The sequence below is a fragment of the Choloepus didactylus genome, chromosome 4 (assembly GCF_015220235.1).
Source record: "Choloepus didactylus isolate mChoDid1 chromosome 4, mChoDid1.pri, whole genome shotgun sequence".
Lineage (NCBI taxonomy): Eukaryota > Metazoa > Chordata > Mammalia > Pilosa > Megalonychidae > Choloepus > Choloepus didactylus.
The window spans coordinates 61,897,759-61,919,117 of NC_051310.1; the positions used below are offsets into that span (position 1 = coordinate 61,897,759).

Consider the following 21,359-nt stretch of genomic DNA (forward strand, 5'->3'; position numbering starts at 1 on the left):
TGCCATCCTGGGTACCGCAGTCAAAGAACTGGGGGTCATTTTCTAAATGAAACTAACTAACAAGTCCTCTTCCAACAAAGAAATTGTACTGTAGAAATCAATATCCTCCATGAATTTTACATATTGTGTAAAATACAAGGTATGTATCTGAATACAAAAACAACACCCTATCATCGTGTAGATATCAGTATTCTCTGTTACTGCACGGAAGTGATTTTTCTCATAATGAAATAAAGTTCACACACAGACTTTCTCCATAACTTTGGTTTGTTCTATTTGTTTCTCCCTCATTCTAATTCATTCAAACAGTGAGACAAGATTTAGAAAGCAAGAAAAATATAATGAATAGCTTTTGTTTTGTTTTTTTTTTTTAAAGTGTTGATCAATCTATAACAATACCGAAAGCTGGTAAGAATTAAATAATTATATCTTTTTCATTTGTTTTTTAAGAAATCATTGAGAAAAATGCTAATAACAGACTTTTGATACTTTATCTGTACTTATACTTTATTACTCTCACTTCCTGCAGTTCCTGGAAAGGTTTGCTTTGGGGATTTTGTTTTTGTTGTTGCTATTGGGAATGGTGGGGTGGTTTGGTTTGGCTTTCTGCTGTCACAAAATCTTTTCCAGTCTTCTTAGCAAGAGTTAACCTCTTTCTAAAGCTCAAAAAAAACAAAAAGGTCTGTATAACAAAATAGTACAATTAAGAGATGATAGCAAGTCTGTCTTGTAATTGCATGCATTTAGCCTGAGGTTTAAATCTCTTATCACTTATACTCTTTGAACTATCACAAAACTTTCTGCTAACCTAATGAGATCAAATGTCCTCATTATTATGAATTCTGATTATTTTTTTTCCAGAGGCAAGTTTATTTACCATTTGTTTCTTTTTTTTTCTTTCTTTATTTATTGAACAGTGCTTAATAAGTACCCGCTGTGTTCCATGCTGTGGGTATAGAGTGTTGAACAAACAGACATTACCCCTGCCTTCATGGAGCTTGAGATTTAGTAAGAGAGACGGGCCTTCAAGAAATAATCATGCAGATAGATACATATTTACAAACTATGATAAATGCTATGAAGGAAGGAAACAGGATAAGCAGGAAGATATAATTTCGACAGGAGAATTGGTCAGGAAAACAATGAAAAATTATTTAATTCAATGGAAATTTAAAGTGTTATTTAAAAAAAAAAAAGGAAAGGAAAGTGCATAATTATATGAGTCCCAGTTTAGTTAGTTCCCTGAAAGTAAAGTTCTTGGGGTTATGGCTGAAACAGCCATGCTGTAAGGCCAGTTGTGGATCTAAACCAAATGACCCTGACTTAAGAAGAAATATAACTGTTAGCAATTAAGAATTTTAATGAAATCTCTGAATTATGGCCCACAACCCTGGCTGTATATCTTTAAAGTAATTCATTTAGTAATCATCATGACAGTGTCACAGTCTTTGAAATCATCTACAGAAGTGTCCATTAAAGACCTAATGTAATAAGGACTTCTAAATACATACAGTTCTGAGGCTTATTTTTGTATGAGACTATATTCTTTCCAAAAAAAAAGAAAAATTAGACAAGGCTGAGAACAGAATAGGACATTTTGTCTATTTTTCCCTACTTTCCTTCTGGCTATCTAAACAGACTGTGCCTTTTTTTTTTTACTCTGGAGAGAAAATGAAATAGAGCAAAGGTAACATTCCAGGGGCTCCCATAAACTCCCTGAGGAAATTACAGGCCAAGAAGAGAAGGCCCCTCTTCGACTCCCCTCAGCTCTCTTAAAGCGGGGGATTGATTCACACTGCAAGGCTAGCAGGAAGTTCAGTGAGCTGTCACATGTTGCAGCACATTGCAGGGAAAACCAACACGATCCTAAGAAGCAGGGAAGCCTTCCCAGAACAGGGGACGAGCGGGGTGGAGAGACAGATCCAAACAGAGGAAATAGCTATATACAAGGTAAAAGCTTCAAAAATTTGTTTCAAGCTGGCTATGAAAAGGAAACCTCTTTATTCATTCAGAAACATTAATTGAGCTCCTTGATAATGGCACAAACAGTATAGAGATGCAAGACACAGCCCCTGCCCTCATAGTTTATGAGCTTCAATCCCCTTCTTTCCTGAACTTACTCAGAACACCTAAAAACTATGATACCCCCTCACCTCTTAGAACTAATATAGCCACCCTACAGTCTGGACAGCCATCTTGCAACCAGGAAGTAAGAACAGTGAACTCCAATAGGCCAAAACCAGAAAGGACGCAAAGTCCAGGTATTGACACTCCTGAGCTGTCCTGACAGCACAGCCCTTGGTCTCACTCAGATCTCACTTACGTTTAGATTACTCACAATTCCACTGAGCTCATTCATCCATTTGCCAAGACCACAGCAGACTAGAGGCATCACATTGGAAGAGAGCAGAGGAATTATAGAAGTGAGTCGAGGCTGTTGGTGGCATTGAGCAGGGAAGGTGACTGGAAAAACAGAACAGACCAAAAAAAAACCAATAACTCAAGATTTCAGCCAGGCTGCTTTCCTTCCAGAGGCTCTAGAAGAGAATCCATTCCCTTGCCTTTTCCAACTTCTAGATGCCGCCTGCATTCCTTGGCTCATGTCTCCCTCCATCTTCAAAACCAACCGGGTAGCATCTTCCAGTCTCTTTCTGACTCTGACCCTCTTGCTTTCATTTTATGAGAACCCTTGTGATTACACTGGGCACACCTGGACAATCCAGGATAAGCTCCCCCTCTCAAGATCCCTAACTTAATCACATCTGCAAAGTCCCTTTTGCCATGTAAGGTAACATATTCACAGGTTCTGGGGATTAGGACATAGACGTCTTTGGAAGGGTCATTATTCTGCCTACCACACCCTATGAGGAAGTGTATCCCACTTTACAGATAGCTAAACTGAGTCTCTGAGAGGTTAAGTAACATGTCAGAGCCAGGTCTGTCAGCCTCCAATGCCCAACATAATGCACTCTGGAACTGATGTTAGAACACTGCTATTTGCATTCAAGGAAGGAGAGCGCAAACTATTTTCAGCCTGTCTGCTAGGTGTCTGAAAGCATCTTAAACTGAAGCAGCATCGTATAGCTGCCTCATGTGTTCATCCTGATCTCTTAGCCAGAAATAGGACTGTAATACTATCAAAGAGCCATATTAAGAGACTTTTTTTGAAAAGAATAATGTTTCTGCTTTAAGGAGATGATGTGAAAGGGCTGTAATTTCTAGCTTAATATCCTTTCCCCCAAGCCCCTACTCAAGTCCTGTGCCTGTTTTCGTGTCTTTGTGTTTTCTCCAGCTCCCCCAACCTCTGAACCAGCTAGCTCACCTACAGAAGCCCATCTACTCAATTGGTATCAACAGAGTACTCTTGGCTGGCAGTGAAGGAATTTCTGAGCCAAGGCTTTGCAGACCTTGAAAGCCAGTACCAAATGAGGTCTGGGAATTCAAGCCCTGCTTATGTTGAAACCACAGAAGTATTTATTTGTAGAAGCGCCCCATTCCTCCAGACCTCAACTGTGAGGAAAAGTGGGGAGAAGGTAATCAGTGATAATTAGAGAATCAGGCTTTAGATAAGGCTATAAACTCCAGCACTCCCAGCAAATAGGTACCCAGGGCATTAAAGAAAACACTCTTCTTAAGCATGTCCACAGTAATCATCTCCACAACCCCTTTCAAGATTGCTTTAGCTACTGGCATTAAATGGGTTGGGATTCTTAGAATTGCACCTTAGACATTGCTTTCTAAAAAGGTGGCATAGAAGGTGTTGTTCATAAAGACTAAAATGTCTTTCTCCCCCATTAGATCCTCAGCATCACATTGCCCCTTCCAATGTGGTAGCTCCTTCTCCCATACTTCAAAGAAAATCATCAAGAGAATATTTACTTAGGCAGGCAGTATATTGACAGGTTTCCATGTCCGTGAATGTCGAATGTCCCCATAAGCATCTTTTACTGTCCAAAATCCCTTTACAGATATTTTCAATCTTTAACCCTAAGGCACTGAGAACCCCAAAGAATTTATAATTATTTGAGGGAAAAAGAACTTCATCCTATCTCAGATGAACAGAAATAGGGAACGTTTCAGCTCCTGTGTACCCCTGTGGACCAGAATTCAAAAGGGGGGTGGGTTATGTGTTCATCTTTCAATCCATAACAAAAACAATCCACTGAACTACTCTATTTTAAAAAGAAAATATTCATCCTTTAAAAAGTGCAAGTTAGGGGGTTGATAGTAGGTCACCTGCACAAACCCTGGAGACCACTGGATATGTGCCCCGTAGCCTGTGGCATAAACTTTACCTTTTATACATTTCCAGGGCACAAAACTTCAGCAATGGCCTTGTCTCCCCCAAAATTTTATCTGGCATGAATTGACCCTGCCTGAGTCCCAGTCCCATTCCAACACAGTCACACAATTGCTGTGACTTGGATGTGTCCCTTAGCCTCAGTTTTCTCATCTCTAAAACTACGGACTTAGATCAGATGACCACTAAGTTCCTTCCAATCAGTAACATCTGATTTTCCTTTGTGGTTTCTCTCTCCAAAATTACCAATGAAAATGCCGTGAAGAGGCAGTAGATGTCTCCTGCCTCCTCCAAGGGTCCTAATGGGTCTTAAAGATCTGCCTGTGACACTGAAAACTCAGCACAAATAGGAATTAATTGATCAAGGATCATATAAGAGAAAGTATATGATCCACTGAAGATATTGTTTTCTATGCCTCTCTCTCATTTGCTTATTCTGACCCAGAGCATCAGTGCCTCCCCCATAATAATTTAGCTAGAAGAATATGCCCTTCCAGGACAAAATCCCCAAGGTAGGTAAATTGTACCTAACAAAATTAGAGTAAATTTTGCCAAGTCCAAAATGGAAGCATAACAACAGCTTTCAGAGCCCAGAAAACAAAATGAATTCCTTTTTAATTCTGATGACATGCATAATATCCCCTGGAATTTCCTAAATTTTTCCATAGAACTGAATTGGATCCAGAACCCTATTTTTGACTGTGGGGAGAGGGCTTTGCAATGGACACTCTGGGGAGCAGTTTGGTCCTCTGGGACCCTCTATATCTATTTGAAGTATAGGTATTTTTGGTTCTTCCAATGATAGTTCCATATAAGTAATGCCATGGTATTCTAAACGAGAGGAGGATTTGATGATGACATGTGCAACTGTCCTAGGGATGGCAGTGGGCTGTTTCATTTCTTCTTTTAAAAGAAGGTTTTTAAAACAGCGTTGTTTCTCATTTCTCAACTGCAATTAATGCCACACTTAAGAAAGCTTAAAATAACATCTTTTGTTGTTAATTATGTACCAGTCGGACATAATTGTGACTTTGGCTGCTTATTAGATCATTTAAGGAAACTCAGCCTCCTTCTTCATTCATTTCTTTGTCTCTTTTTAAATCTTCCCAACGAAAGCAAAATTATCTTACAGCTGGTTTATAATAGAAATGAAACTCATCTTTCACACTGCTCGTGCAATTCTTAGTGACGTATCTTGCTTTACTGTGCTTGGAATACAATCATCTTGTTGAACCAAGGCCCAAGGGCTGTTTAAGTTATAAAGCTGTTCATTGCCAAGCAACTTCTACTTGGACACATAGGAAGCTGGATTAGCATACATTCTCATAAGGAACAACTGTCCATTTGCTTTCCCTCTTTGAATTTCAAAAAATGTCTCAAAGACTGTACTTTACATTTTCAAAATACTCTACAGCATCCACAGAAGTCTTTATTACTGTGTATATGTTTGAATCAGTCAAGAAATCCCACCCCCAGAAGTGTAAAAACCAAATTTTGTCAGATACAGAAGTTCTCTGGTTTTCTTATGGTCAATACCTCTATCCACTTCACATTTTCCAGCTTCTCACATTCATTCTAATACAATGTATGGCACATGGTAGGTGTTCAACAAATGCTAGCAATGTGCACAAATATATAGTGAGCCAAACAGGAGTATACCACCTATATGTTCTTTTTCCTCTTCAAACCCAAAAGTCAGTAAGAAATATGTGTGGTTCCACCAGCCAATCTTTTGCTTGGGTAGTTCTTGATTGCTTCTTCTAAGTAGAGGCCTCTGCCATTTGTCTAGGCCCCACTCCAGAATCCAGCTAATCTCTGGCAGGAATGGAAAAGAAGTCTAGGCAAGAGTGAGAGGATAATTATGATCATCAATAGGGTTGATGGCAAGCATGTCTTGACACATTGCCATTAAGAACATAGTCCCCATCCTAGACTTAAGGGTATGCCTAGCATCACCACACCAGTATTTAGCCACTAACATACTGTCTTCCATTCCTCTTTCCTGCTAAACTGCTTCCATGAAGCAAAGCTCTTCAGCCAGACAGGATGTGATGAAACACAATGAGACATTAAAAGTCTCTTGGGCAGCTACTCATTTTCCTCTGGTGATCTAAAAGTTAAGAATTAATACTAATCAACTTTGATAACAGCTATGACCTGAATTAGAGCATCAATTCAGGTATTCTGAAAAAACAAAACAAAACAAAACAAACAAACAAACAAAAAACCCAGTAACTCATAGTCTCGGAACAGGGGCCACATTCCTCTTATCTTGGCTAGTAGAATATTAATGGCTGAGAAGCCTTTTCCATCTCCTAATAGTTGTGTTTCAAAGGGGAGTTGAGGAAGCAGGACATACATCCACATCCTTCCTGCATCTCATTGGTATGACATGGAATATATACTTGAGTACCTGTGTACACACTCAACATAAGTTAAGTATGATTTGACTAAACCAAGGAACACAGCAATACTATTCTCAATATTGTCCTGTTGTCTTTGCCTATGACTTTGAGCATATCCAGAGGGGAGTAATTAGGAGAGTGAGGAATTTGAAATCCATACCATAGAGGAGAGGTTGGAAATAGGCTCCATTTAGCCCAGAAAAGGGAAAATTTAAAGGGGATTGGTGACAGCCCTCAGATACTTGAAGAATTAGTGATTTGTTCTGTGTGGCCTCAAATAGTAAAGCTACATTTAATTAGTTGAGTTCCCATAGAGGTTTATCAGTATATTCAGACAGTATAAGCAATAATTCTAAAAACTAATCACAGAGGATTTTATGTGGAAGCCTGTGGTTGCTTCTCAGAAGTTAACGCAACAAGTCTCTTCCCTCTAAGACTCTTGCAATCCAAGATAATACAAAGTTTCATAGATGTCCTATATGCCACTGGCCACATGTTTATACAACACAGGGACAGGTATAAAGAGAGACTTGCTTGTTTAGTCTGGCTGGGATCAGGTGGAAAGTGCTCTCTCTCTCTCTTGTAATTTGTTTGGAAAGTTTTCCTGATGAGGTAGAGTTTATTTTTAGGAGCCACTTAGAGAAAATGGGGTAAGAGCCCAGCTGGTAAGAGATGGGAGGTCACAGGGGGAGAAAACTCAAAGGTTGGATAATGTGGATATTGAGTAAGTTTGCCTGATAGAGGACATAGTCCAAGAATGAGAAGAGTCAATGAAAAGTGGATCATCAGTAAACAATGGAGCCATTTAAAAGGATAGGTAAAATAATAACCATTTCAGTGTCAACTTATTATTAATCCCATGAATAGCCATAGCTACCCTCAGCCCCCACCCCACAAAGTGGTACCATCGCCGGCTGTAAGTTCTTCTTCCTGGTGCTGAGGATAGAAGAGGTGAGTACAATTCATGATGGGGTTGTATATGCTCCCCAAGGTCTGTACTCAGTACACATCTTCTTCATTGTTTTTTCAGATGATTGCTTGGGGGGTCAGTACATTTTGAAATTCATCTTACTGTGTCCTTTCCCTTCATTTTTAAAGCAAAGAGAATTTTCAATAAAATGAATTGCCACTGCCTGGTTAAAAATGGACTTCCAAGCAAATTCTTGTTAATAAAAAATCTTTCACTGACATAAATATAGCTGTAAATGCATTCTTCCCGTAAAAGAATCCCATGTCAGTTTGTGGCTCTGTGTTGCTATACTTGATTTTTTTCCATTAAACTAAAAGGCTAATTCCCCCTAAAGATGATTATAGCATAAATCATTTCTGGAGAAAAAAATAATTGATCACATACATATCAAGTCACCCAAACCATGTGAAATAGAAGAAAATTTGAATGTATTATTATCAGAAACATAAAGCCTTAGACTCCATAAATAGCAATTCCTTTTCTCTGAGATCTGGTTTGTGTTTTTTTTCTTTAAAACAAAACAAAACCAATTAAAATGAGGCTGACTCTTGGCAATATTAAATTAAAACCCACTGATACCCTTGTTCTGAGCTCTTCAAATAGGATCATGTTCCACTCTTATATATTCCAAATAATTTTCTTGTGCACTCACTGAGTAGCATTTTGATAGGATAAAGTATGTCATGCTAACAGACTCAAACCTGAAAAATATTCCCAGGAACACTCTCTTAGCCACCAAAATTATTTTTCAGTAAGAAGAAAGTACCTTGGTGGGTTTTGGACATAGAATTTTATCATCATCTGTATTTCCTAACTTAATGTTACTATTAAATTGAATTTTAAGAAGGCTCCAGTTGGTGAAAGATTCATCTCTGATCAGACCACCATGCTGAATAGAATCAGTTGTTTAACAAAAGAGAAAGGAGTGACTTTAGTAATTGGAGAAGCTGAGTCACCGGCCTTTCTAAAGCAAGATTAAGTAGTTGATAAGTCCTTACTCTGACATAATAGTAATCTTCATGCAAAACTCTACTCTGAAACACAGACATTTTGCCACCAGTGCGCCTCACTACTGCCCACGGTCTGTTTATTATGAGAGAATCAGAGATGTTCAAATGACGTCCCTAGGATCTGGTCAGAATTCAGAAACAAAAGTAAGCTCTTTGCCTGCCACTTTTTCCACCCCTGTCTTCCTTGGACCACCCTATGTTTCCTCTCCTATTCGAAGAGCAAGACTTGAATGTGCTAGTTCAGAAAACCATCTCATTTATTTAGAAATCTGTATTAGGAAAGAAAGGAAAAAATATGGAACAGCATATAGTTTGTAAAAGTCATTATCTCCTGTACCTGATTGTTGATGCATTACCTTGGACACTTTATGGCCTTAAAACTGTAACTGTGTAACCAAATAAATCCCCCTTTATAAAAGCCAAAAAAAAAAAGTCATCATCTCCTAAATAGAAACCCTTCAAGAGTCCATTGTTATACAGGTAGTCGTTTACTGGGTAACTAAAGGGGGTAAAGTATTAATCTCCTCTTGGTCATCAATGGATAAAATTTACCTCTAAAGTTTCCAAAATCAACTCTAAAAAATATTTCATTTAATTAAAAGGAAGCCTTCCAAAATGCTTTTTCTACCACTTAAAAACTCGGGGGGAGATTAAACCAATTGCCTGTGATGTTTGTGGTGTTCTCTGGTCTCGGGTCCTGACCTGCGGAGACTTCCCTCCCTCCCAGCCCCAAGCTGTGCTGGTTTTGTAAATACTTTGTGGCACCCTGCGGGATGGATGAGGCTTTGTGCAGATGCATTTGCATTGGTAAGGCAGGTCTTGGGGAACAGTACAGGAGCAGATAGCAAATTTCTGATCTCTAGTTTGCATTGATCTTGCATTTAGACACAGATTCAGAAGAACAGACCCTCCCTTTTCCAGTGCCTTCGGAAAGATTGCCGCTCCGTAGAATGAGTCCTTTCTCCTCCACCCTTAATCTACAGCCCAGCTTCCCCGGGAGATCCTACTTTGATTTCCGATCCTCACCCCACCAGCTGAGCTTGCATTCCTCTTTACAGTCTCTCAATGCACCGGGTGAGCCAAGCTCCTCTGACCTTTCCTCTTGATCTCTGTGCCTTGAAGGCATCTCTGAAATACCTGTTTTGTTCTTGCCATTCATGTGCGTGGTGAGGGGTTTGAGCTGGTCTCTGTGTCTGTGGCCTGCTTCCTGTATGAGGAGCAATTGGATGATGGGGCTTTGTGGTGTTCTTGTTTGTGTGGTGTAACAAAACAACCATTGAGCCATGGTCGATGTATAATGGCATTGAAAAGTGACGAGTGAAGTTGTTCTTTTTGCACAAGCTGGTACTACATGGATAACCCACTCTGTCATCCCATGCAGTGGCAAAACACGGCATAGGCGCTGGCTAAGTGGAGGCAATGGCAGCAGTTTGGAGGTTTGCAACCCTGCTGTATCCAGGAAACCAGCTGTGTCTGGGAGACTGGATCAGTGCATCCAGCCTGGAGTGGTCTGATTAAACATAGACTCAAGAGATCTTTAATGAAAAAATAAATTAAAAACAAACCAACAGCAGAATGCATCCATCAAAGCAGGCAAACTAGAGAATAACAAGTGAAAGCATTCTCTGCAAAAGCCTGTGCTCACTGGTAGGACAGTCGGGCTCAGGGCTGATTCTATTCCCTAGCAAAGGGGAGGGACCACCACGAGCCGCATTAGAAACCCTTAACTCACCTAAGGCCCAAATATCCTAGTAATCAAAAAGTCTGGCCTCCTCGAAGTTTCCACAGCCAAACAGGTTGTGACAGGGCACTTTAACCTGATTTCAGGGAAGCTAGACTTGTGTTACTTTGTAGTGAACTCTGTCTAGCAAATAGAATAATAAAACATCTGAGATGCAGACATACTTGATCTCTTCAGGACTATATTGTAATCATGGATACACATGATGCACATTTCACATTTCCAAAGATTTCTTTTGTTTTGTTTTTTATTCTTTTTGCTCATCCCACATCTTGGAATGAAGAAGGCCACAGCATGACAGTGCAAAAAGGATGCAGGGACTTCAAGCTCTCTTTAAAATGACATTTTTCTTTGTGCTTTTACGTTTCTTATTGTTTTCTGTGCACTTGGCTTTCAAACATGCTTTGTTATGAAACTTTTTTAAATTGTGCCTAATGTATTAAAATATTGTTATGGTCCTTGTAATGTATATTGTCTCAAGAATAAAGTGAAATGTGGGTTTGGGGGATATTTGTTGGGTGTATTTAACAGAATTGTTCTAGTTGTATCACTGAATCTTAAATGTATGATGGTGTGTTTAAAGTAGTGTAAAAAGAGTTGAGACTACTTGTTTGAAAAAGACTTGCACAAGGCATGATTCATTTAAAAACCTTAAAAGCCCTATTCAGAGCCTACAGACTTATTTTCAAAGCTGGATATGAGATTCAGTTTTTAAACTGCTGGGTTCGTAATCACTAAGCTCTAACCTGGCAATAGGAATTGAAGTGGCAATCGACAGAAACTAAACAAAAGTCAATAATGAGTTAGGAGAAAATAATTCTTTTGTTTGTGAATTCATCAGAGGTTAAAATAAGCCAATTAAAAGTAAAGTAAATTTTGTTTTTAACTCAGTCGTTAATTCTTTCTTTTTTTGTAAATTGTTTCCTTAATTCTTCTAAACTTTTTTTAGGTCAGTGTATTAGCTTTCAATTTTTTAGAAATTAGCATACAAGGGCCCTCTTGAGTTGAAAAAAATTGAAGTGATCCTTTCTCTATCCCCCAGCGCTCATCAAGACAACATTTTCCAGATCAGTTCTAGTTGTAAGAACTGATCATAAGTAATACATCTGCAAACATTTTAATACGAGATGCATCTGCCCCCACCCTAGCGCAGTTTCTCGTGAGGGGAGGGATCCAAATCTTGGGGGAGACAGTGAAAAGCGCTCCTCAGGTGATTCTAATGTATTGCCAATACCCTACCCCACCCCACCATCCATCCATCCTTCTGCAGGTAAGAAGGATTGATGAAGTAAAACAATCTAAGAAGGAGACAAGATAATTTTTTAATTATTAATAATGACATTCAAGTCACATCATTATTAATAATCATCAGATGCATTTATTAATATATGGATTATATTACACATTTGGTTTTGCATGCTCCACTTAACTTGGGCCCAAGCCACGTCAAGGCCTTTTAGCATAACCAGAGTTAGAAATCCATGGAAAAGTGAAGTAATGCAGAGTTTTATCAACATCCAGTGATTTCTCCATTTCAATTGGGAGCCTTTCTCCTTTTCAAAACAGTGAGCCTTCTTAATATGGAAGCTTTAGTGAAAGAGCTTCAACTTGGATGAAGATGGAAACTTAAGCTGCAGAGTTTAGAATCCACTGGACAAGGATTTACTAAGTGGCAAAAAAATATAACTTTCATTTTGAAAGAGCAGAGAAACAATTTTTACACAGCAAAGTAAATTAACATGAAAAGGGCTTTGGTTTTTAATGAATCAGGCCTATTCAACTGGTGCTTTTTAAGTGTATGCAAATAATTTTTATCAACCTGATTGTTGTTTCATAGATTTGATGTGTAGTATCTCTTTATAGGATGCAATTTTGAGACGCAATCTGCACCTTACTCTCAATTAGGCAAGTATACTTATTGTAATTGTTACCTGTTACTTATGTGATTGGTATGCTCAGTTTCTTTCATGAAATAAATGGCTACAACTTATTTTATATCAATAAAATTGTCTAAATGTCATTTTAATCCCATTATTATTTCTCAAAGAAATGGAAATGATGCCTGTATGTTTTAAAGTTATACAAGCTTGCTTCCCACCCCCCAACCCCTCCCCCCCAGTTTTCTTATACATCAATGCAAAGCATCCTTTATGAACCCTAGATATGGGTAAAGGTACAAGGCAGACCAACTGTTGTACTGTGTATAGCATTTTAAATTGAGCCCTTTTTGGTATTAGTCTATCAAGAGAGACATGTTTTCTTATCAATGTCAATTTTGCTTCCTATTTCTCTCTTCATGCCTTTCACTTGGAATAACAACAGTTGACATTAAAAAGCTGTTGGCAGGTATGGAATAATCTTATTGTGTTCCAAATAGCAAAGACCGAAGTGCATGTGAGGTAGCTCACAGGTTCAATAAATCAGCAATTGCGTCTCTCTAGAGTGTGTAATTTATAAGCGGCATTTAGAACTTGGGGCATAACAATGTGCACAAACACATCATTCTATTGGCACAGAATATACTTGGGGCATAACAATGTGCACAAACACATCATTCTATTGGCACAGAATATCCAAAATACGTACTGCTCCAGCAAAAGTTTGTACTTGATAATTTTAGTAGTAACATGCAAAATGTGTGTGTAAATTATGAAGGAAGCCACGTCCAAGTCACAGTCACTCATGAAAACGAGCTTACATTGCTGGGAGCTTTGTAGCTTTCAAGCTTTCACTAGGGCTGAGTAAATTTTCAAAACAACTGGATTTTAGCAATTCTGCCAAAGGGATATCTCCTGATTTCACTCAGTGTGTTTTATCCCTCCTCCATCTAGGACTCTAGATCCTAGGCCCCCCATCTCAGGGGGTTACACATGCACCTTATCATCCCTCTCCCTTTATGTCTCTGGTGCACTGTTCTGCAGTCACTGGGTGAAGGGACTTGCACCTTCCAAAATCGATGCCACTTCACTCCCAGATCACCTGTTTGGGAGTGCAGTCTGAGCCAGGTAACCCCTGCTAAACCGGTCATGTGTCCTCCGTCTGCTTCTGGGTCTAGAGAGTATCACCTCCCAGGACGTGGCCCCTGTCTGCACTTACAGCCCCTTCTGGCCCTGGACGCCGCCTTCCTGCATGGCAGCATGAAACGGGACACAAAGCTCCTCACCCGCCCACGACTGTGTTACAGCACTGAGCTTCCTGGGTCAGCCTTAATAACCCTATTCCCTTCTGTTGTTCCCAGTGGCCTGGTTTGCTTTCGACCCTGGCTCGGCGCACGCAGACATCATCTTCTCCAATGATAACCTGACTGTGACGTGCAGTAGCTACGATGACCGGGTGGTGCTGGGGAAGACTGGCTTCTCCAAAGGCGTGCACTACTGGGAGCTAACTGTGGATCGCTATGACAACCACCCTGACCCGGCCTTCGGCGTGGCTCGCGTCGACGTGATGAAGGATGTGATGTTAGGAAAGGACGACAAAGCTTGGGCAATGTATGTGGACAATAACCGGAGCTGGTTCATGCACAACAACTCGCACACCAACAGGTACCCTACAGCCCCCAAACCAAGCCTTCTTCACGTTGGCTTCCGGTCAGGAATGAGAGCCCCATGCACAAGCTCCCTCAACCCTTACCCCAAACAACCACATCAGCAAAGGGATCTCAAGTATCCACCCCAAGGTTTAGAAGATTTAGCTCTCCTATCAAAAGTTTCCTTTAGTTGCTATAGAATTCCTTGTGCTACACTTCCTTTGCACCTTGGATCATAATGTCAAATCACATTACAAGGGAAGTTGACTGTCAAATACATTAAAAGTCAAATTCAAAGGCCTGTTAAAAGACACTACTAAGGAAATTGGATCGGTGGTCTTCATTAAGTAGCCCAGGAGTTCTATTATTCTCAGCTGAGTGCATCCTGGTAGTTTATTTTTTGCATAATGATAGAGACATGAGCACTTTCCTAGACTCTTTGATGCTATATTCCAGCCATGGCTGGAAACCAAGAATCCCCATATATAGCCATTATAGGAAAACAGTCCAGGATTTGAAACCCAGACCTACAACTTAGCCAGAAAAATATTTGGGGGCAAGTTAATTAATTTTTCTGAACCTCAGTTTCCAAATCCACAAAATAGGGATAATAATAGCTTTCCATGCAGGAGTGTTCTGAAGATTAAATGAGATGCGTGAAAATGCCTAACACATTGGCTGGCACTTCGGAGGCACCTGAGAATAGAAGCCATTGTTCCTATTATGATTTTTATCAACATAATATTTTACTGCTCAGAATATAAGCCATTCATTAAACTAAACCTATGGATCCCACTTCAAATAGCTTTATAGCTGAAGAACTCTTTCATTATATAAATTCAGAGCATCAATTTGCTAGAGGAAAAAGCCTATAATAATCTCCTTAGGTTTTCATCTACCACCCGAATATAGACAATTATAATTCAACATATACTACATTTTTTCCAAAGACTTCCCTTTTCAATTGGTCTGCGTTCTCATCTTCAAAAGTATTTTTCACAAATTTCCTAGACAGACAAGTGTGTTTTATGGACCCTGGTCCACCTTATTGTCAAAGACTTCTCCAGGAGACATCTGATTGGTGTCTCTGAAAAAAAATGTAGCTGTGTTCAGTCAGATCAAAGGGAGAGCTAGAGAGGCAGTGGAAGCATAACCAGACTCCACCATTTCAGGTTTCTCTCTACACTCATCATTGACCCTTCTCTTGCCAGTAGAACACCTAGGGCCTCCCCTTCCTTTTCCTTCGGATATTTTCCATACATCTCCATTCAAGTTTGCATTACTCATTGTCACTCATTGAACACACATTCCATTGCCAGCTCGATATCAAGTTCTACAAGATGTAGAGAAGCGGTTATCTTTAGGGATTTACATTTAGAGAAACCTTCTGTCACCAGATTCATGATTCTGTCACCCATGTGCCATACTTACATTTCCCTTCAGCTTCTTTATTTTGGAGCAAAGGAATGAATAACACAACCATCACACTCTTAAGAGAAACACACTTTTAGAGCTAAACATATCTGCTTGCTTACAAACTGCATGTCACTTGTGCTGTCATTGTTGAACCTGTGAATTAGTGAGGCACAATTTGTAAAACTGTCTTTTAATGAGGTGCACTGTCTGTCTTCTGCATGCCAGAGAAAACTAACAGGACTGTTAAATTTCTGTGCTCTGCTGAGAGGAGGATTAAGTTCGATAATGCTGCATCTCAAAAAGGGGTAAAAGACAGATAAGATCATCCATATTTAATGGCATTTTGAAGCATAAGACACGATTCTCTGTAAAATGGCATTTGTATGCAAGTTCCCTAAAATTACTATATCTCCTACAGAATAATTATTTCACTTTATAGGGGAGAATCCTCTTCTTGGATATAATCATTTTATAGAAAGCCTCTAACTTCTTAATTCAAATTCAACAGCTCAAAAAATTACCATCGTTCCGGAATGAGTTGTTCTATGTATTGGGTAGCATAAGGTCCAAAATCCATTTTTCATACCTAGGTTTTAGATTCAATTTAAGTGCTTCTTTATTTTAACTTTCAAGTTAAATCATTTTGGATTTAATGATGTTAAATTTACACCATTTGTGTGAAGTGCCCAACATAGCTACAGTCAGAGCTCTGATAGCAGAAAAGGTATTTTTTTAGCCTTTAGTGTTTTGTTTACTACTGCTGTGACTCAGGGATAAAGACACTAAATGGATGAACTCACTCTCAGCAACAGCAGAGTGGTCATGGTGTAACCCAGGCATTCTCAACAAGGTGCCATGTCTCCCCAAAAGGGATAGAAACCAATTCTTGGGAAGGGGAAATGAGAAAAAAAAAACTTACTCTTTATATATATATAACACAGATATACATACAGTGCATAAACAGATATACAATATTATCTGTGGTATTAACATTTTATGGGGAAGGAAGCAATTGGGGAAAAAAATTGTTTAAAAAAATTTCCTTTAAGGGGAGCAATAATTTTAAAAAGGTTGAGAATCACTGGTTTAACCATGCAGAAAGGGGACCACCTAGAAGGATGACAAGTGAAACCCAAATGTTTTCTTTTCCCACAGAACTGAGGGAGGGATCACAAAGGGGGCCACGATTGGGGTCCTCCTCGACTTAAATAGAAAAACCTTGACATTTTTTATCAACGATGAACAGCAAGGCCCCATAGCGTTTGAGAGCATGGAGGGCATGTTCTTCCCAGCCGTCAGCCTGAACAGGAATGTGCAGGTAAGCACCGGGCTCCCCAGGCTGCCCGAGGGCGGGTAAATCGGTCCCAAGAGTGGGAAGCTGGCTTGTGAGGAAGGCCCAGGCCAAGACATGGAGAGGAGGAGGAAAGAAAGGGATCAACGTTGACAGCTGATATGATCCCAAAGTAGCATAGCCCCTTCTGTGCTTGGATGCAGTCATTGTTCTCCCAATTGTCCTTCTGACTTATAGTTTCGTCTCTAGTTAGAAATGAAACCCTGTCACCAGCAGACATGCAAACAAATGAAAGGGCTTGTGCAAAGCTCCATGAGTGCCAAAGAAGAAGTGAACATGTAGGGTTGAAGTATGAGTACAGTTATCAGAACTTTGGAGTGTCTTCTCTGCACTCTTGTTCAACTCTGCTAGATGTTATGGGGATATAAAACATAGTCCCTGCCTACAAGTTTCTACGATCTGTGTAGATATAAAGCAACAAGTTTTTGTTATGTATTCATTCATTCAACAAATATCTAAGTGCCTATAATGTGCCAGGCACTATTATGGGTATCTGAATACATCAGTGAAAAAAAAAAAAAAAACAGATAAAAATCTTGCCCCCATAGAGCTTATATTCTAGTTACAGGAGACAGACAATAAACACAGTTGCAGTCTTTAACAGGGGCCAGCAGTCATAGGTGACAGAGGCTGGAAGGAGGCAAGGGAGCGAGCTATGTGGATATCTGGGGAAAGAGGGAACAGCCTCTGCAAAATTTCTGAGGCCTCAGAGGCCTCAAGTGAGCAAGGAAGGGCAAAGAGATCAGTGGGCAGGGGCAGATAAGCAAGGAGTGGCAGTGGGAGAGCAGCTCACAGCAGCGCTGGGAGGGGCTTATCTTACTGGCCACTTTAGGACCTTGACTTCCATCTGAAGCTGGGCCTCTCATTAACAACCATGAACCTCATTCAGCCTTAAAATACATGGGGCTTGAGAGTGCAAAACGTTGCAGGTGATTTTTACCTGATTGGGAACCACCATCTTGGGAGCTATAATATTTTTAAGTATCAAAGTATCGTCGTCATTTATCAGTATGTGCAATAAAAGGGAATGCACCCTGGTTAAAGGCACCACAGGCCCCTATCATCTTTTCTCTTCCTACAACTACATGGGGTTCTCTGGGAGGCTGGAATCTACTCTTTCAGAGTTCAGCCTCTGCGTTGGAAGAAAGAAAACCATAAATCACCCTAGAAGTGAGTCTCAGAAAAACCTCATTCAAAAATTTCCACATTTGCACCTATCTCCCTCTTCAAGGGTTTCCAGGATATTCTGATTATCTTTAGATAAAGACTCCTGGGCTGGGGGAGACAAGGCAGGAAAGTTGGGCAGGGTGGGGAACGACAGCATGGGGTGAAATGGTTCTAGTCTCTGCTGATGGGATATGAGGTTGGGCAGAAATTGGTGAAACAGTAGCCACGCTTCCCCATAACTGGCTATCATTTATGCAACCCCAGAACGAAAAGTTTACCCTAGTTCGAATAACTACTGGACAAATCATAAAGGAAAGCTTGCCTTTGATAATCTGTTCTCTATGGATTTAGCAAGGGTCAGCACAACATGACCAATAGTTTACGCTATCAAGTCAAGGCCCATGTCTTCAGTCACCAAAAAACACATTCTCTCCAGAATCCTTAAAAGAGACAGGAGGATAAGAACCATATTATGAGGCATCACTAGGGATTTGGGAGCCCACCTTGGTGGCCATGTTCTTACCATAGGCAGAGTTCTCTTAGCCCCTTGAGAATAGACATTGAAGAGAAGTGAACAGATCCTTTTGTACTAGAACGTACTCCACTGTGAGCTGTGTTTGGGGGTAGGGGGATCCTGGGGTGCCTCACAGGACTCACAGTCTCTTCCCCCAGGTCACGCTTCACACCGGACTCCCAGTTCCTGACTTCTACTCCAGCAGAGCATCCATAGCCTAACGATGTGCTGTGGAGGCGCCAGCTGTCTGTTCTTACCTTCCTCCAAGAGAGCGACGGCAGGGAGTTGAGCCAGCGTGCAGCGGGATACTGGAGAGTTTGAAGGAGGAGAGAAAAGCTAGTCTTCTATAGTCTTCACACCCCACAGTTCTGTCCTGTTCCCTTCCAGCCCCTCCACTGCTGTTATGCCAACATTTGCCTCCATGTTCAGCAATTCTGACCAACAAAGAACCCAGACGGCCCACCATGTTACTCTGTTTCCACTCCCAAATTTTGCTTTTATTTAGCTCAGGTTTTATTTTTGTTTTTTTTCTTAGGTGAGTTGTAGTTTGTTTCTTTTCAGACCATGTTATCAGTGACTTGCTAAACCAACACTGCCAAGATATAATTTTCCTGATGACTTTTTCTTAAGCTTCCTGTTGAAGGGATGGTGTAGGAGGGAGGTAGGGAAGGATGAGCTGAATTTGGGGATTACGGCTTGCCTCCTAGAATGCTCTTGCCCTATTTGTTCTCACACAGTGTTAGCTCTGCATAGTTAGTCTACTGAGAAGTTTTACTATCCACGGAAGCATAGAAAGATGATGCGCTCCACAGTGCCACAAAGGTTTACAGAGGGGTAGGATATTTAGGACAGACTAATAATTAGGACAGAAAAGAAACCCTGATCATAGTATGAAACTGACAAGTCTCTAGACATTCATAGACCAGAGGACTTCATGAATTGGTTCATTTACTCAATACATATTATTGATCAAGAACCTACCATAGACCAGGCACTGTTCTAGATATTGGAAACATACTGGAGAATAAGACAGGAACCGTCTCTATCTTCTTCAGGTTTATTTTCTCATAGGAGAGAACACCAAAAATCCAATAAGATAATTATAAATCGCAATAACTGCTACAAAGGAAACAAACAAGGGGCAAAGATACTCATTGGCAAGACCTTTCAGATAGGCAGAATGATGCTAAAAATCCACACATTCTGGACATAAGACACAAGTGTTGTCCCTTCTGTACATACCAAATCAATGAATTTTCAACTGTGCTATTTTAATTATGACACCTGCTAAAATGACCTTGCCTTTCATCCTGGAGCCCTTCTTGGATAGTAGTGATATCAGCATTCTTATTTGGTAATGCTGCAATAATACTAAGCCTTAAAAACAGATGGCAGGTGTTTCTTTTTTCCTAGTGGAGAGAATTCACTAACTGAGGGAGTTACCATTAGGGACCAGAAGAAAGGGGCCCCTTCTCAGTAACAGGAGATCTTAAATGGCAGTCCGTGGCATTCACATTCTCAGGATAAACATGCTTGTCACCATGTATACTGCCTGTGCCTGTTGCAAATGAAAAACTCATGCACTCTGCTACCATTCACAGCCTAACTTTCTGGGGTAGTTCAAATAATGTTTGAAGGAAAGTGAAACTTTCTGCTATGATTGATCGCAGAATAATAATGCCTATTATATCTATATAGAAACTTGACTTACGTCAGATTCTTTATTTTGACACGAAGTTTTAGAAAATTTAGGACCTAGAAAGAAATTCTGATTAGTCGCCTAAATATTTGACCGTGAGCCAAGCAATTCCCCATGAAAAAAAAGAATAAAAAATAAAAGGGAAGTGGTAAGATGGAAAAGCTAACAAATTAAGATTTGAGCAAAAAGTAATATATGTAAATAGCTAATTATTTACATTTGTGCTTACTTTATTTACATTATTTCTATCAGCTAGGATGTTTTTCTAGTTAAGTATTCCTAATTTATTGAATGGGTGCTATCCTGTTTATGTCTGTCTTGGTTTTTCTTGGCTACAGAAAAACTCTGTTGCAGGGCAACACTAGTTTGATATTTGATTTAATCTCTAATGAGACTCAATGGCTGGACCGCAGTAGACTCATATTATTCTTGTTCTTTATTAAATTCATCCTGCTGATTAGATTTCTAGTGACTTGTAACACATAGGTTACACTGAATTGCAATTATAGATGCATACAGCTACTGCCCTGGAAAAAAGTTGTCATTTCTGCTGTGCCAATAAATGATTTTTATGAGAGAGCATCAAATGTCTCTTTAGAACTTCTTAGTTTTTATCTATCTTAAGTGACAAGTCACTTTTGTCAGAGAATGTTTTCTTCAGCAACATGTAACCAGGTTGTCCCCCAGAACCCTTGAAAATCCATGTTCTTCACCCAGTTTTCTCAATAGCACTGTCTCTGTCTCCTGGTTTTACTTATCTTCTCAACCATAACTTGATATCAAACATCTGCAGTTTAGATGCTACTAGAGTCTGCCCTCAAACACGGAAGATGAACTTGAACAAAGCTGCTTCTAAAAAAAAATCCACAACCCTGTTATGCAAACTATAGAGTCACTAACTATTTCAAACCTGGTTCCTTTAACATTTTTTTGAATGATTAAAAATAACTTTTTTCAAATAATTACAGTATTTTTGATTTCCCTTACATTTTTTAAAAGCACTTTTATTGAGATATATTCACATACTACACAATCCATCCAAAGTTTACAATCATTGGCTTTTATTATATTCACAGAGTTGTGCATTCATCACCACAATCAATTTCAAGAAAATTTTCATTACTCCAAAAAGAAAAACTCCATACCCCTTAGCAATCAATTCTCAATCCCTGTATCTTTCTCTAGCCCTGCATAACCACTAATCTATTTCTTTCAGAGCAAACACTTTTTTCCACATCTCTATAAATTTATTTATATTTA

At 39.7% G+C, this 21,359-nt stretch overlaps 1 protein-coding gene across 9 annotated transcripts in view; it reads left to right on the forward strand.

The window, feature by feature from the left end:
* TRIM9 (tripartite motif containing 9) overlaps positions 1 to 20,681 on the forward strand; it is a 123,417-nt gene extending 102,736 nt beyond the window's left edge. For 2 of the 9 annotated variants that reach the window (XM_037832726.1, XM_037832725.1), the window contains exons 8-13: positions 9,571 to 9,759; positions 12,290 to 12,331; positions 12,749 to 12,772; positions 13,665 to 13,968; positions 16,524 to 16,686; positions 18,559 to 20,681. In XM_037832726.1, the coding sequence (XP_037688654.1) occupies positions 9,571 to 9,759; positions 12,290 to 12,331; positions 12,749 to 12,772; positions 13,665 to 13,968; positions 16,524 to 16,686; positions 18,559 to 18,621 (785 nt within the window). In that variant the 3' untranslated portion in view covers positions 18,622 to 20,681. Of the gene's footprint in view, positions 1 to 9,570; positions 9,760 to 12,289; positions 12,332 to 12,748; positions 12,773 to 13,664; positions 13,969 to 16,523; positions 16,687 to 18,545 lie in introns of all 9 variants that reach the window. The other 7 variants (XM_037832733.1, XM_037832732.1, XM_037832728.1 and 4 more) reach the window with 6 other exon arrangements.
* The last annotated feature ends 678 nt before the right edge of the window (positions 20,682 to 21,359 follow it).